The sequence below is a fragment of the Pogoniulus pusillus genome, chromosome Z (assembly GCF_015220805.1).
Source record: "Pogoniulus pusillus isolate bPogPus1 chromosome Z, bPogPus1.pri, whole genome shotgun sequence".
Lineage (NCBI taxonomy): Eukaryota > Metazoa > Chordata > Aves > Piciformes > Lybiidae > Pogoniulus > Pogoniulus pusillus.
Window position 1 is genome coordinate 46,662,873 of NC_087309.1, and position 17,291 is coordinate 46,680,163.

The window sequence follows — 17,291 nt, forward strand, 5'->3', positions numbered from 1 at the left end:
AGACCTTAGGGAACCTGGCAGACACCAAGCTCAACATCTGCCAACAATGTGTTCTTGTGGCAAAGACGGCTATAGGTATCCTGTTCTACAACAGGAGTGTTAACAGCAAGTCCAGGAAAGCAATCCTGCCATCCAGCACTGGTGTGGTCATGCCTACAGCACTGTGTTCAGTTCTGGGATCCCTAATACAAGACATATATGGCTATACTGGGAAGTGTCCAACAAAGAGCCATAAAAGCTGTAGAGTATCTCTTATGTGAAGAAAAACTGAGAAAGAGACAGTTCAGCCTAGAATAGAGAAGGCTCAGGGAAATCTCAGCAATATGTATAAATATTTGAAGAGAGGGTGCACAAAGATGGAGCCAGGCTCTTTCCAGTGGTGCTCAGTGACAGGACCAGGGGCAGTGGGCACAGATGGAAACACAAGTTCATCCTGAGCATCACAAAAGATTTTTTTTTTACTGTGAGGGCGAACAAGCACTTATACAGGTTGTCCAAAGAGGTGGAAAACTCTCCCTGGAGATATTAGAAATCTCTCTATTTAAGATTTGAGCAAGAAAAGCTGTACAAGATGCTATCCAGAGGTATCCTTCTAAGAAAAGTCTCTCATCCTATTAAATATCAATTCAGTTTTGACCCTAATTTACACTGCTCAAATCACTATGCATATCCTTTTTTTCTTTTTGAAGGCAGCTCTAGAAATTTGAAAGAAAACCAGCTACACAAAGGTATGCATAGGCTGCAATCTCACTGCTGACAAGAACAGCTAAAGGAACTGTGTGAGCACAGTCCATCACACAATGTTCCTACTAGTTTTTAAAGTGCTGCAGATTGAATCCTGGCCATAAATGACATCAAAGCTTTCATACAACCTAGTGTCTTTAGTCCTGAAAACACAAATCTATCAAAAAAAAAATCAAAGCCATCAATCCATATTCACATGCTATTGGGTAAGTCCTGTCAGTGAATGCTGAAAAGCACTGGCCCTCATCTCATGATCTTTCTCTTTCTCTCCAAACCATTAGTTTGAATACAACTTTCCAGTGGATTCAGTAAAGTTTTCAGCAGATCTTCTGAAGACAGCTACCAAGAGACAGCCTAAAATCTATAACACTCTGTATTCTGAAGCATAATATACAACTCATAAAATTGTTGTTGTTGTCCAACACAAGGACATTGAACTGTTAGAGCAAGTCCAGAGGAAGGACATGAAGATGATCAGAGGGCTGGAGCACCTCTGCTATGAGGACAGGCTATGAGAGTTCAGGCTCTTCAACATGGAGAAGAGAAGGCTTTGAGAAGGTCTTATAGTAGCCTTCTAATCATTATCCTCCTCTACTCAGCACTTCTCAGGCCACACCTGGCATACTGTGTTCAGTTCTGGTCTCCATAATACAAAAAAGATATGGATAGGCTGAAGGGGGTTCGGACAAAGATGATCAAAGAGCAAGGAAGTCTATCACATGAGGAAAGGCTGGAAAACCTGGGTTTGTCCAGCCTTGAGAAAGGCCTGCTTAGGGAAGACTTTATCACCATGTTCCAGTATTTAAAGAGTGGCTACAAAGATGGAGACTTCAACTTAAGAGAGAGTCACATGGAAAAGATGAATGCAAATTACTCCTTGGGAGATTTTGAGGAAAAAAAAACATCACAATGACAGCAATCGGTCACTGGAATAGTATCCCTAGGGTAGGTAGTGGTGGATTCCACAACACTGGACACTTTTAAGATTTGACAGGAGAGGGTATTAAGTCATCTTGTCTAGACCATGCTTTTGCCAGAAAAGGTTGGAACAGCTGATGAATCCTTGGGGTCCCTTCTGACATGGCATACTATGATTCTATCACAATAATAGGTAGAGAAATGCAAAAATGCTACTGTAAAGTAAGATGCAGCAGACATTTCTAAAATGTCAGATCTTTGACATTGTCTCTTTTTTACATGTACTCTGTTCCCAAAGCAAATGTACAGTAACTATTTCCCTTTATTGGGCAAATACATACTTACTTCACTTTTTTTCATGCGGTTACAGTACAAGGACTAACTTGTCAACCAAAAGGCTGCTTGCATTTCCAAATCCTCTTCCAGAAGACTAGAAATCATGAGGTAGGAATCTAACAAATATGTGATAAATTAAAGTCAGGCCTTAAGGTGGTCCTGAGAAGATGATGACGATGATGTAATTAAAATTGTGAGTTAAAAAAACACACTGACTTTCCTAAGAGCATTAAAAAAGCTCTTCTGAAATAGATTGTCTGAAGACAAATCACCAAACCAACACTGACATGACACTGAACATCTTATCTCACCAAACATCTTATTTGACAGAAATGTGTTTACCCTGGAGCTTAAAGTTGGACAGACTTTTCAGTAATCAAAATAATTAGCTTCCTGTTAACAAAGGCCTATACTGCATCTCACAGAAGTAGAGAAAGACAGACAGAAGGATGACAGTTGAAACTCAGGTATGCAGCTCTTTACATTAATGTGTTTTAGAAAAGTCAGGAAGATATTGAAATATGGAAAGTATTAAAATTATGACAGTAACAAAGAGTATCTGTGAATATATGCATAAAGGAACAAAAAAAAAAAAAAATCAAACCCCAAAAACATTTCCCTACATTCTGAAGACAGAATCACAGAATCACCGAGGCTGGAAAAGACCTCTGAGATCATCAAGCCCAGCCTATAACCTGTTGCCAGAATATTAGCTAAACCATGCCACCAAGTGCCACATCCCATCTTTTCTTAAAGACTTCCAGGGAGGAGGTCTTCCACATGACCTCCCAGGCCAGTTCTTTCCAGGGTCTAATCAGCCTCTCTGTGAGCAAGTGCTTCCTAATAGCCCACCTAAACCTTCCCTGGTGCAACTTCAGGCCATGCCCTCTTGTCCTGTCACTAGTTGCCTGGGAGAAGAGCCCAACCCCCAACTGACCACAACTTCCCTTCAGAGAATTATAAAATCAACCAGGTTGGAAGAGACCTCCAAGATCATCCAGTCCAACCTAGCACCCAACCCTAGACAGTCAACTAGACCATGGCACTAAGTGCCTCATCCAGTCTTTTCCTGAACACCTCTGGGGACGGTGCCTCCACCACTTCCCTGGGCAGCCCATTCCAATGCCAATCACTCTCTCTGGCAAGAACTTCCTCCTAACATCCAGCCTATTGTAGAGAGTGATAAGGTCCTCTCTAAGTCTCTTCTTCTCCACTCCAAAGAACCCCAGCTCCCTCAGCCTTTCTTCATACAACTTTCCCTCCAGCCTCATCACCAGTCTCTCTCCTGGACCCACTCCAGCACCTCAGTATCCTTCTTGCATTGACGGCCCTGAAACTGCACACAGTGCTCAAGCTTAGGCCTCACCAGTGCCAGTGCCAAGGGTAGGGGCAGAATTGCATCCCTAGTCCTGCTGGCCACACTACTCCTGATACAGGCCAGAATGCAACTGGCTTTCTGTGCCACCTGGGCATACTGCTGGCTCATGTCCAGTCTGCTGTCATCCAGCACTTCTAGGTCGCTCACTGCCAGGCTGCTCTCCAGTCACTCATCCCCCAGGCTGTAGCATTGCATATGGTTATTGAAGCCAAAGTGTAGGACTCTGCTCTTGGTCCTGTTGAATCTCATATCATTGTCCTTAACCCATTGACCCAGCATGTCCAGGTCCCTCTGCAGCATCTTCCCACCCTCCCGCAGATCAACACTCCCTCCCAAGTTTGTGTCATCTGCAAATTTACTGACAGTAGACTTGATCCCCTCATCCAGGTCATCAATAAAGATGTTGAATAGAAGTGGGCTCAGTACTGATTCCTAGGACACACCACCGGTCAGCAGAGACCACATGGATGCGGCACCATTCACAACCACTCTCTGTGCCCGGTCATCCAGCCAGTTCTTAACCTGGTGAAGGATGCACCTGTCCAAGACTGAAGATTGAGAATCTTTTAAAGGTATGGGTACATACATATTTTCATACCTCTAAACCATTTTCAGAACTTGTAAGCAAATTCCTCATCATATGTAAGAATATATGAAATACATGCTCCTTATAATACATGAGAATAAGGAGGCTTCTGCTTTTTCAGATGAGCATCAATTTAAGATTCACATATTTTAAATCAGACAATAAAATACTTTAACTGAGTAGAATCATAGAATCAACCAGGTTGGAAGAGACCCCCAAGATCATCCAGTCCAACCTAGCACCCAGCCCTATCCAATCAACTAGACCATGGCACTAAGTGCCTCATCCAGGCTTTTCTTAAAGACCCCCAGGGACGGTGACTCCACCACCTCCCTGGGCAGCCCATTCCAATGGCAAATCACTCTCTCTGGGAAGAACTTCTTCCTAATATCCAGCCTATACCTACCCTGGCACAACTTGAGACTGTGTCCCCTTGTTCTGTTGCTGGTTGCCTGGCAGAAGAGGCCACCCCCCACCTGGCTACAATGTCCCTTCAGGTAGTTGTAGACAGTAATAAGATCACCCCTGAGCCTCCTCTTCTCCAGGCTAAACAGGCCCAGCTCCCTCAACCTCTCCTCATAGGATTTGTGCTCCAGGCCCCTCACCAGCTTTGTTGCCCTTTTCTGGACATGTTCCAGCACCTCAACATCTTTCTTGAATTGAGGAGCCCAGAACTGGACACAGGACTCAAGGTGTGGCCTGACCAGTGCTGAGTACAGGGGAAGAATAACCTCCCTTGTCGTACTGGCCACACTGTTCCTGATGAGTAACTGTGTGCCTTGCAATTCAATCAACACTTGGTATTGTTTTAACTAAAAATACATTGGTTGGAAAAAATACATATATTTTTGTCAGAGATAATGTGGTTTGTGGTAGAAAATAAGCTCCTGATGAGCGTGTTCTACTATCTTTTTTATTCCAGAACTCAATAGCTAATATTATTTGTGCTGATCTCAATGTTTCCATTAGCAGATGCCTTTAGAATTAAGAAGTCTTATATGACTTTGAAAGTCTTTGATGAGAAATAATTGGAGTGTGTGAACAGTGGCCAAAGAATTAAATTAAGTCAACAGAAAGGGCAACAGAACTAACTCATCTCTGAAACAAAAATGACGTAAAAAATAAGTTTGGTTTTTTTTCATTTATGACTAGTAGGAGCTTTAGGGAGAGCTACATCAAAAATTACAGATAGGCAGTGAACACTGACATTGCAAAACAAAGTTCAGCATAGAAGATGTACAAACAACACTTTTTTTTCCCTAAGAACAAAGGCATATTTGCATGCACTTAATGCTTACATAATCAAACATACAATTTCATAAAAGCAGCCAAGTACAAAGGACTATCATAAATCTTGAAACAAAATCTACTGGTCTCAGCAATTCTTAGCTATGTGGAACCCTAAATATGACTATAAAGCAAACAGACTGTGATTTCTGAAACCATTAAGGCAGTAAATCTAAACTTCTGTAAATACAAATATGTTTATGCACTGGAAAACCGTACTGGAAATACAGGCTAAAAAAAAATTATTAAGCTGGGATTTACTAATTGCCTGGCCCCAGTCTGCCATTGCTCAAGATTTGTTTTCAAAACCTAGTTAATAAAATATAAAGTTTCCTTTCCAATATCCTTCTAAAATAATTGATTGAAATTCAAGTATAGGTGGGGAATGACTATTTTGGAATAGAGGAATGGGGTTTTAAATAGACATTGATAAATTGGAGCAGTGGTTTGAAATAACACAGTGGATGCAAATTACAACATTTGTATAAGGACAATCAACTGTGCAGGCACAAGCTGAGGAATGACTTCCTAAACAGCAGCTCCTTTGAAAGAGACTTGGACTTTACAGATTAACATGGAGTAGATAAATACTGTCGCTCCTGTAAGAAAAATGCACACAATACTGAACTAAACAAATGGAATCCCATTGCTAAGATCACAGACTAAGTTCAAAGTTATAGTTAACTCTGACAGACCTCAGAGAGAATCCTTCATAGGCTTGGGCACCATGCTGAGGGAAGATCTGCACTACTGGGATCCCAAAGGCTATTAACACAGAGACCCAGTCTACTGCATATAAGATTAAGTACAAATATGAAAGTAGTCTGCAAGCACAGCACAGGCTCCCTTAGAAGGAATAGTATCAGCTGTCTTCTTACTTAGGAGAGATAAATAAGAGTCTTGGTGGATAGGAAAACATACACTATATTTTGTGAAAATTCTTCTGACTGTATAGATATTGAAAAGTCCTAAGGACATTGCCCAAGATGGAGGTATTTCAAAACAGATCAGCTACCTGCCTATCCACCCATTACGAACAGTTTCATTACAGCTGATTTTGCCTTTGAGACAGGGAACAGCCTGAATGGCCTCCTCAGATAACTTGTAGATATTCCTTCTGTGACTCTCTAGGCTTCCTCTCAGTAATAACCAAACAAAGACAATAAGGGAAGGAAAAAGAAATAATAAAAAACTATATGAAAAGTGTCTGACAACAAGACTTAAAATACGATAAGAATAAAACAGACCCTAGCAACACTTCAACAGTATTACTATATAGCTATGGCATGATAGTTAATAATAAAAAGCATTAAAAAACTGATGCATGTTTGTGTGGGAGGATGATTACGTGTTATGTAAACTTCCTTGTATACCAGTTACTGTCACAGATGCTAAATATTATCTGTTGGAGATAAAGATTTTTAGATAAGAATGCCTGGACAGTTACTTCAAAGAGTTAAGGCAGGAGGATCTAGTGTGCCAATGTAAATTTTTAAACCAGTCTTAGATTCTGTGTACAAACTGATACAATGTGAATGTAAAAAAAAAAAGAAAATTGCTTGAAAAGGACAGACAGAATATTCTAGGTTGCAGTTTGTCATGACATCAATTCCAAATAAACAGAAAAGCTGTCAGAAACCTGAGTGACACAGGTTCAAAAGAAAGATAAATATTAATGCTTGTATAAGAATAGGTTTTATCAGCCAAGATTTTTTTACAGTTCCTGCCTTCTTTAAAAGAATAATGGAATATATTTAGATATCCATCAGGGACTTAACTTAGTAGTACACAACATCTTGACTGGAAAATACAGAAACAAGCATGAACCCATTTAGTAAACCATACACTGTATTTATAACATTTTTTAGACAGTCCTTTACTCTGATCCTAGAATCACAGAACCATAGAACTGTCAGGGCTGGAAGAGACCTCAAGGATCATCTAGCTCCAACTCCCCTGCCATGGGTAAGGACACCTCACATTAGATCAGGTTGCTCAGAGCCCCATCCAGCCTTGCCTTAAAGACCTCCCTGGGCAACCTGTTCCAGTGTCTCACCACCTTCATGGTGAAGAACTTCCTAACATCCAACCTGAATCTACCCACTTCAAATTTTGCTTAATTCCCCCTAGTCCTGTCACTACCTGACATCCTAAGAAGTCCCTCACCAGCTTTCCTGTAGGCCCTTTTCAGATACTGGAAGGCCAGAATAAAAGGTCTCTTCAGAGCCTTCTGTTCTCCAGACTGAACAGGCCCAACTCCCTCAGTCTGTCTTAATAAGAGAGGTGCTCCAGCCCTCCAATCATCCTTGTGGCCCTTCTGTAGACATGTTCCAGCATATCCATATCCTTCCTGTAATAGGGGCTCCAGAACTGGGTGCAATACTCCAGGTGTGGTCTCATCAGAGTGGAGTAGAGGGGGAGAATCACCTCCCTTGACCTGCTGGCCACACTTCTCTTGATGCAGCCCAGAATATACTTGGCTTTCTGGGCTGCAAGTGCACACTGCTGGCTCATGTTGAGCTTATTGTCCACCAGCACCCATAAGTCACTCTCTCCAGGGCTGCTCTCAAGCCAGTTACTGCCCAGCCTATACTGACACTTGGGATTGCCCAAACTCAGGCGCAGGATGCTGCACTTGATCTTACTGAACTTCATAAGGCTGGCTTGGGCACACCTCTCCAGTCTGTCAAGGTCTCTCTGGATGTCATCCATTTCCTCCAGCATGTCAGACGCACCACACACCTTGGTGTTGTCAGTGAACTTGCTGAGGGTGAATTCAATGCCATGTCACCAATTAAGATGTTGAACAAGACTGGTACCAGTACTGAACCTTGAGGGATTCCTCTTGTCACTGGCCTTCACTTGGACATGGACCCACTGACAGCCACTCTTTGGGTGCAGCTGTCAAGCCAGTTTTTAATCCACTGAGTTGTCCATCCATTGAGCCCATGTTTTACCAGCTTGGACCAGGATGTTATGTAGGACACTGTCAAAGGCTTTGCTCAGGTCCAGGTAGATGATGCCAGCTGTTCATTTCTCATCTATTAATATTGTGACCTTTTTATAGGCCACCAGATTTGTCATGCATGCTTTGCCCTTGGCAAAGCTGTGCTGGTTACACCAAATCACCACTTTGATATTACTCTGCCTCAGCAGTGTCTCCAGGAGGATCTGCTCCATGATCTTACCAGGCACAGAGGTGAGATTGACTGACCTATAGTTCTCTGTCTCTCCCTTTCTCCCCTTTTTGAAAATGGGGGTTATATTTCCCCTTTTCCAGTCAGTCAGGACTTCACTGGATTGTCGTGACTTTTGGAAACAAACAGAGAGTGGCTTAGCAGCAACCTCATATGCCAGTTCCCTCAGTACCCATGGGTGTATATAGAATGCTTCTCGTTCACTTTAAACATGGTGCTCAGGTTGAACTCACTTCAGGCCTTAATGTGAAGATGTTGGTGGGACATCACATTGAGCTAAAGATCCTAACATTCATCAAAACACATAGGGTTGCCTGCCACATAGAGTTGTCCTACTGCTTCCCAATAAAATACAAAATTCACATCTTTTTCAAATGTGGGAAAAAAATACATTCATTGTTGCTAAAACGTGAAACAGACCAGCTGGTTACGTTTTTAGAGTGGAATAAAATTTACTTACATCAGTATTACAGGAGCGATATCGCTTCCTTTCTCCAAGACAATATTTGCCTCCACCTGAAGGCCTGAAAAAATGTGTTTTAGGTATTAGTATATGTATTAATACAAATGAAAGTTCATGAGATATACGAATGTATTATTACTATAGTCCAAGAGATATATGTTATACAAATAAAAAGAAAAAACATGGAAGCATTAAGATGAGATTTTAAAATATGGTATTTAATAAGCACTGTAACATTGACTTGAATTGGAGCAGATAACAACAGCAGACACTTGAAATTTATCATTCAGATCGTATGTATTTAGTTTGCATATATCCCAAACAATGCAGCTTAACTGTATTTTGAACATTTTTTAAAAAGGCATTGGTTTTAGCTATTTGCTTCATTTGTAAGAGGATGAGAAATGTGTAAACAACCTATGTGATTTTCCTTTCATATTACATATTAAATACAGTGAAAGAAAGAAACACTGCCTACTAAATACTAAAGCCATCAAAGACTGTATTTTGTAATTTCAGAATCTGATTCTGATTTGAATTAGGCAGCATTAAATCTGAGCAGGTTTCTATTACTGTGTATCGGACACTGGTTTTCTGAATTCCCAAACTGTCCAAGAACACTATTTATCTCCACAGAGGTCAGATAATGAATTAACATCGACTTAAATGGAATTGAAAGACTATTCAGAGCTCATTTCTTTGGCTCTTAATTTGAAAACAGAAATGAAAAACATTTGCTGTTTATTATACAATAACGAAATAAAAGATTTTACAGTTAACTAAAAAGAAAATCCCCACTGTTTTTCACATTACAGATATTTATTTGGGCAATGCTATCCTTGAATCAATTTTTTTCCCCATAGTGCAGACTCCCAAATGTATTTGCTTACTGTATTGCTAAACACTTCAAGTGTAATCACCTTTCAACATACTAACCCATATATATGGTGAGAGGAGTAGTTAAAAAACTTTAGGAAATTACTCAGGTTCTAAACAAACATCTCACTAGTATTTTTACATACCACTGTGCAAAAAAATATGTTTATTACTCTCTCAGTAACATGGTCTGGCATGCTATGTCGTATGCTACGTACAATTTCTGCTTTTGAATTTGTTAAGTAGTGCTATTTGCCAGATTTGACAGTTACTGGTAATGATAGAAGGTGAGCAAACCACCTTAAGCAGCAGCAATGTGACATTATGGTGTCTGCCTTGCAGAGTGCAGTGCAAAGCTGATGTACAGCCTTGCTTGCAAAAAATGAGTACCAGCAATGAAGAATCTAAGTGTGCAGGGAGGAGAACACAAGAAAAGAGTGACGAAAGCCACGGAATGGATTTTCAAAGAAGGAAGCACAAAAGCTCAATGTTTTGAAGAAAAAGTGGTCTTTAGTAATGGTGAAGGAAATAGAAATTATTAACCTGATGAGGATAAGAGCAGAGTAGCAAAATTGTCCTTCAGTGATAACTTGTAGTTGTGAAGAGATAACCAGAACACAGCAAGCACCAACAGAGAAAAAGGCAGTGAATCATTCATCAAAGCAAGCAACAGAAATAACCAAGAATTCCTCACCTAAAAAGTGTAGTGACAGAGAGAGGAGCACTTATCTGACACAGACCTTCACAGCACTCAGGACATTGAAAAGCAGGCAGACAACAGGACCAGCATAGATACAAACAACAGATCAAGAGAGAGCAGATGGACCAACAGGGAGTAGTGGGGAGAAGAGAAGTTGATGAATTGCTTTGAGAGTCAGCAGGGAGTCACAATTAAGTGCTGGACAGGACAGCATATAAATGTATTGTATGTAACATAACACTACTTAACTATAGTTTATGTGTAAGCTGTTGTATGTAAAGGTTTGGAAATACTGTGTGGCTCTTTTTAATAAGTAACTGGCAATACTTATATTATAGACAAGCATTTGAGGTAATATACCTTTAAAAAAAAAAGGTCAAAGGGATAAACAATATATTTTGTATGGACAGCAAGTCGCAGAAAGAAAGTCATTCTGGTTACTGCTAAATATAAATCCAGCTGTCTTTTACAGTACATAAGATACATTAAAAATGTGCAAAGCATGTCTAGTGAACTTCTCCTGTTTAAGTGTTTCTGTCTGCTGTTTTGAAGACAAATGTTGGCAAACTAGCAAAACATTTTTACAGATAACATGTGAAACCACAGTTTTAAACAGTTTCCAAATGTGTCTTTTTGTTGGCTCCGGCTTACTTTAGCTACTTACGCTGGACTGTCACAGTGTCTTATAGATGAGGAGACTCCTCCCCCGCAGGTCCTGCTGCACTCTCCCCATATTGACCACGGACCCCAACCCCCATCTATGCTCTGGGGCCAAGTGCCAAAAGGTACGCACTCTCCCTGATAACACCACTGAAAGATTTCACAGAAAAACACAAAATTAGCTTCCAGACTGACAGTTATCCAGACAGAAAAAAAATGTAAGGGTCAGGCAATGACCAATTATAGGCATTAGCATTCTCTGTGCAGATAACAAGACTAATATTTTACTTTTTCTATCCATGTTTAGACATCGGTGAGGGTGTGTGTGATTCGTTAATTGTCTTCCCCACATCATGAAATATAGGTCCCTAATACACACCAGAAGTTAAAGCAAGTTTAAAGTAAAGATGTGCCTTTTACTTCATATACCCTCCTTAATGTTTCAACTTAAAGAAACTGCAGGTTGCTTACGTAATTTTTAAATATTAAGATTAGTTTCTAAGATCAATTTAGCAAAACACCCTCCACTTGGGACTGATGTAGGGGGTCCAGTACACAAAACAAAAAATTCCACCCAGAAGTGCTTTTAAGAATGTATTCCCTTAAATTTTAAAAAACAAAGCCTGAACAAGATTACAATGGAAGAAGAATGTGTTGCAGCACTTGATTTATACTAACCCTACAGACATAATAAAAGTAGTGCCAAAGCATTAGACATGGTACAGAAAATAATTATGTAATAGTGACTGGCCACTTGTTCATGGACAGAATGAACATGTGTTCTTCACTCATACAAACACCTAAAACTTTCCAATATTGTTACTTATATCAGGCATGGAAAATCACAGACAATTCACACAAAAAATGGCTAGGTGTTAAAATAAGTTTTTTATTTCCTTAATCAGAAACCTCTTTTAAGCCATTCAGAAATAATCATTGAGATTAGAGTTTGATCCACATTCTGGTGCCTACTGCATCACTAAGAATCCAGAGTAGGTAAGTTAGATATCCCCTTCCCACTGTCACAGGCTGTTAGGCAACAAAAGCAGAGCACAGCTTCGGATCTGTTGTGACCTGAACCTGTACGTGACACTTCCAAAAAGTTGAGTAAACGCTGATTAACCCCCTTGAATTCCTGTAAGAGAGTACTGACCCTTTCCAAAAAGAAACCCAGACAACTTCTGTGTGCAAAATTAGCAATATGTATTTGACTAAAGCACTGTGACAAGAATAGAAGACAGAATCATAGAATCATAGAATCAACCAGGATGGAAGAGACCTCCAAGATCATCCAGTCCAACCTATCTCCCAGCCCTATCCAGTCAACTAGACCATGGCACTAAGTGCCTCATCCAGTCTTTAGCAGGGTGAACAGGGACAGACATACCCCTGTTCACCCATAAGTAGTACTGTAGGACTCAAATGTTGACTTTATACTAATAGGTACAAAAAGCCAAGTAATGTGGGACATAGACGAACACGTAAATACAGATATTCACAATGACCTGAACTATACCAGATAATTCTGGAAGTAGCTGAAAAGAGAATTTAACTTCTTAGGTTAAAAAGTAACATTAATTTAAAAAAAAAAAAAGTTTTATGTAAACAAAGATTGTACAGATCTTAAAACCTTTTTTGGCATCCAATGTGGGGTCCAAAGGGTTGAGATAATGAAATATCTGAGAAAGGCCTGTTAAAACAGTTTTGTTATACACATTTTTCATATTAGCTGAACAGTCCATATTCACAATGTGGGTCCATCTTTTTGCACGGTGGTATTACATAAGTCCTTAAAGCTGCTATTTGGATGCCGCATTCTCGTTTACACATCATTTTAATCCATCTATGGGCAAAACAGGGGAGGAGACTCTCAGCTTTTGAGAATCTTGAGTATCCTTAGGATGCCCAAGCCAGCATGCTTTTGTTGCTGCATCTCTTGAACGCATCCCAGTGGAGGTGTTCAAGAAAAGACTGGATGAGGCACACAGTGCCATGGTCTAGCTGACTGGATAGGGCTGGGGGATAGGTTGGACTGCATGATCTTGAAGGTCTCTTCCAATCTGGCTGATTCTATGATTCTATGATATCACCAAGAGTGACTTTTTTTTTCCCAATACCAACTCTAGAGATCTGCCTCAAGGCTGCACATTGGTGACTGGCAGGGTGTGTGGAATGATAAAGGCAACTATTTAGGAAAGTGGTCATCTTCAGTGTTTGATATTTCACCTCTGAACAAAGGTAGAATCCTGATAAACTAGTAAAATATCTGGAAAAATATCTTGCCAAACTGGCAGTTCCCAAGAGACACAAATCGCTGCAACGTGCTTGGGCCTTGCCAAGTCATTTTCAACACTACTCAGTGTCCTCAAAGGAAAGAGGTCCCTGAGCATAAAGAAAGGCCGGTAGCAGCACCAGAGAACCAGCCTGTGCTGGTGTCAGTCACTCTTATCCAGAAACAGAAATACAAAGGACGATGATGGACCAGGGCTATCACAAGAACAGGACAAAGTGCCAGAGGCAATCATCTGATCCTTACCCCTGAGTGAGCTGAGACAAATGAAAGGATTTTGGATGCTGTTCAGGCAAGCCTATTACCACGTGGCTATTCTAATGCTTGGGATAAGGGGGTCAACAGTTTGGAATTAGAAGGCAAGGACACCAAGCAGCTGGGATTCCTGTCTAGGAAAAGGGGCATTGACAAGGTGTTTGGACAACAGACACAGACCCTCAGCCTCTGTAGGCAGCTTCTGTAAGGCATGAAGGAAGGTACCCCTCCAAGGAAGATGTTACATGTCACCTAGACTAGCAAATCACCATAGAGAGAGGTCCCCAGTACCTGAGGGAGACAGCAGTACTGGAGGTGATTTATAATGATTGGAAAGACAAGCACTGATCCTCAGATCCAGATGGAGTCAAATGGACACCAGTGATGTTGTGGAAGTTCCACAAAGTGTGCCACCATCATCTGCCAACTCCCTGGCAGTAGTGTTCTGGAAAAATGGCCCGTGACAGATGGTGGATAAATTGTTTAACCAGCTCTGGTAATACAAGGGAAGTCTCTCTTTCTCTGTATGGGCCTGCATTTCAGTCATGGAGGAACTGCCCCAGGCATTCTGTCAATTCAAAGAACCTATGTCCTACTCGCCGCCTTTATGGTCCCACAACTTAGCTATCAAGAACAGACACTTCTCTGTGCAAGAGAGAGAGTCTGGGAAATACATGCCATGGGGCACCTTGTGGTTTTACCTATATGACTACAGAGAGGACATAAGGAAACGGGATGGAAAACACACTTCAGTGCCAGATGCAAGAGTACATGAGCTGTGAGGGGAAAAAAAAGTGGAAGCTATGAAGGAAAAAAATAGAACACTGATCCAGTTTCAAGTGAAAAATTCACCAAACATAGAACCAAATAGGAATGGAACAGAACAGAAATGTAATAGAATAGAATAACAGGACAGAACAACAGCACAGAACAGAACAGGACTAGAACAGACCAGAAGGAATAATCTTAACAGAAGGAATAATATTACTTCTACTTTTCCTGAAGGAACCAAGTCGTTTTCACAAAAAGTGAGGAATTCTGACCAGGATTTAAGAGCTCCTGCCTCCAGCCGGGTGGAGGAAAGAGACTATTTGGTTTACTGGACTGTGTGAATCTGAGAGCCTGGCATATCATACTCACAGAAATGTAAAGCTCTAGTAGATACTGGTGCACAGTGTACTACCCTACGCCATCAAGCTATAGAGGGTATTTCTGGGGTGACAGAGAGATCCCAACAACTACGTGTACAGGAAGATGAAGTGAGTCTAACCAGAATGGAGTGGCATAAAGAACCCATTGTGACTGGTCCAGAGGCCCCATGCATCCTTGGCGTAGACTACCTCAGAGACGGTGTTTCAAGGACACAAAAGCATCCTGGTGGGCTTTGGTATAGCTGCTTTGGAGATGCAAGAAAACACATGGCTGTCCATCTTGCCTGTTCGCTCAGAGGACCCTTCTGTGATGAGGTTGATGAGGGTTAAAGAGCTGTGGGTGCCAATCATTGCCATGACAGCGCAACATCAACCAAGACTCTCCAGTTCCCATCCATCAACTGATTTGTCTGTTGGAGAGCCAAGAGGTAATCAGCTAACATTGCTTACCCTTCAACAGCCCCATATGGCCAATGTGAAAGTCTAATGGACTAACAGTAGACTACCTTGCCCTGAATGAATTTATACCAACAATAAGTGCTGCTGTGCCAAACTTGCTCGACTTCAGTACCAGCTGGGTCAAGGGCAGCCGACGGGTGCACCACAACTGATATCGCTATGTGTTCTTCCCCATTTCTATCACACCAGAGTGCTGGCTACTTAAAGAGGGAGCCAACACACCTGCAATTGACCACCTCATGGGTGGAAACAGAGACCCAGCATTTGCTACGGACTGATACAAACTGCACTGACTTGAGCTGCCTTGGATGTGATTGATACTGACGCACAGCTCTCCTTGGCATCCTGACTGCTGTTGGAGGGCCAGATATTCAAAGGAAGCATTTCCTCTGTACACCAAACTACTGATACCACATGGAGTAAGTGGGTCGCACTGACAACACAATGGGCTTGAACCAGGAGACACAGCAATCCAGGAATCTTGGAACTGACCACAAACCAGCTAGAAGGCAAAAACTCTGGAATGTTGCCAGAGGAGGAGGCAGTTATACATGCAGAATAGACCTCACCATATAATAAGCTACCAGATAATGAAGACAATATGTCCTGTTCACTGATGGGTCCTGCCTCATTGTGGAAAACATAAGGATGGACTGTGTGTGAAGTCCTACACAAGGAGTCACTGAAGTAGCCCAGGGAAAAGCTGATTTGATTCTGTTTGCAGAGGTGAAATCCATCTGACTGGCTTCAGATACTACTGAGCAGGAAAGCTGGCCAATGCTCTGTCTCAGTGTCAACCTGTGGACGGTGACAAATGCACTGTGAGGGTGACTACAGCAATGGAAGGGGAAAAAAAATGCAGAGGTAAGTCTATTTGGGCTACTGAATTATGGCAAGATATACCTGCTTGGGTGGAGAACTTGGTAATGAAAGTACATCATGTGGATGCCTACATACCCAAGAGTCAAGCCATTGAAGGACATCAAAACAACCAGCAGGCAGACCAGGTTGCTCTTAGCAAGGGGTTAAAATGGATTTGGATTTGCATTAAGAATTTATATGTCAGTGGGCCTACAGCACCTCAGACCATAAAAAAGAGATGCAACCCACAGATGGGCCAAAGACCAAGCGCCGGTTTTAACCATGGAGATATTTGTGTGCATTATCCCCAAATGTGAAATGTGCTGCAATCCAGCAAGCCAAGATGTTAAAGCCTCTGTGGTATGGTGGACGATGGCTGAAATACAGAGGGGCCTGGCAGATTGACTGCCCTGCATTCCCACAAACCTGCCAAGGCTCATAATGGTGGAAGCAAGCACTAGATGGCTGTAAGCCTACTCTGTGCCCCATGCCACTGCCCAGAACACCATCTGGGGGCTTGAAAAGCAAATCTTATGGCAACACAGCACCCCAGAAAGAATTTAGTCAGACAATGGGACTCGTTTCCAAAACAGCCTCATTGACAACTGGGCCAAAAACCACAGTGCTGACTGGTTGTATCACGTGCCCTTATCACACACTAGATGCCAGGAAAATCAAACACTACAAGGGACTGCTAAATGCTACACTGAAAGCAATTAGGGGTGGGAACTTTAAACGTTGGGACAAGCATTTGGTCACACAGTTAGTTAACACCAGAGGATGTGCCAACTGAACTGGCCCTGCCCAATGAAAATTCCCCTGTAGGAGGGGATAAAGGCCCAGTAGTGCACATGAATATATTAAGGAAGATGGTCTCATTTAGTCCTGTGTCATGCAAAGGCAAACCCACCCAGGGGATTGCTTTTGCACAAGAACGTGGGTGAACATGCTGGAAAACACTGGAGGACAGAGAATTCAGCTCTGTACTGCAAGGTGATGTAGGTTTGGTGAGAACAGACAGTGAATTAAATCGCATGATGTTGACTGCTAAATGCCTCTGCTACAGGTGACATAGCACCAAACAAGGGGCTGAACATGTCCTGGGTTTGGCTAGGGTAGGTCTCTTCTCT

General features: G+C 41.7%; 1 protein-coding gene across 1 annotated transcript in view; it reads right to left on the reverse strand.

The window, feature by feature from the left end:
- Positions 1-17,291, reverse strand: part of ADAMTS6 (ADAM metallopeptidase with thrombospondin type 1 motif 6) — a 165,260-nt gene that overhangs the window by 43,455 nt on the left and 104,514 nt on the right. The window contains exons 13-14 of the mRNA XM_064140247.1: positions 11,150-11,295; positions 8,907-8,970 (exon numbers count right to left, since the gene is read on the reverse strand). Of these exons, the coding sequence (XP_063996317.1) occupies positions 8,907-8,970; positions 11,150-11,295 (210 nt within the window). The remainder of the gene's footprint in view (positions 1-8,906; positions 8,971-11,149; positions 11,296-17,291) is intronic.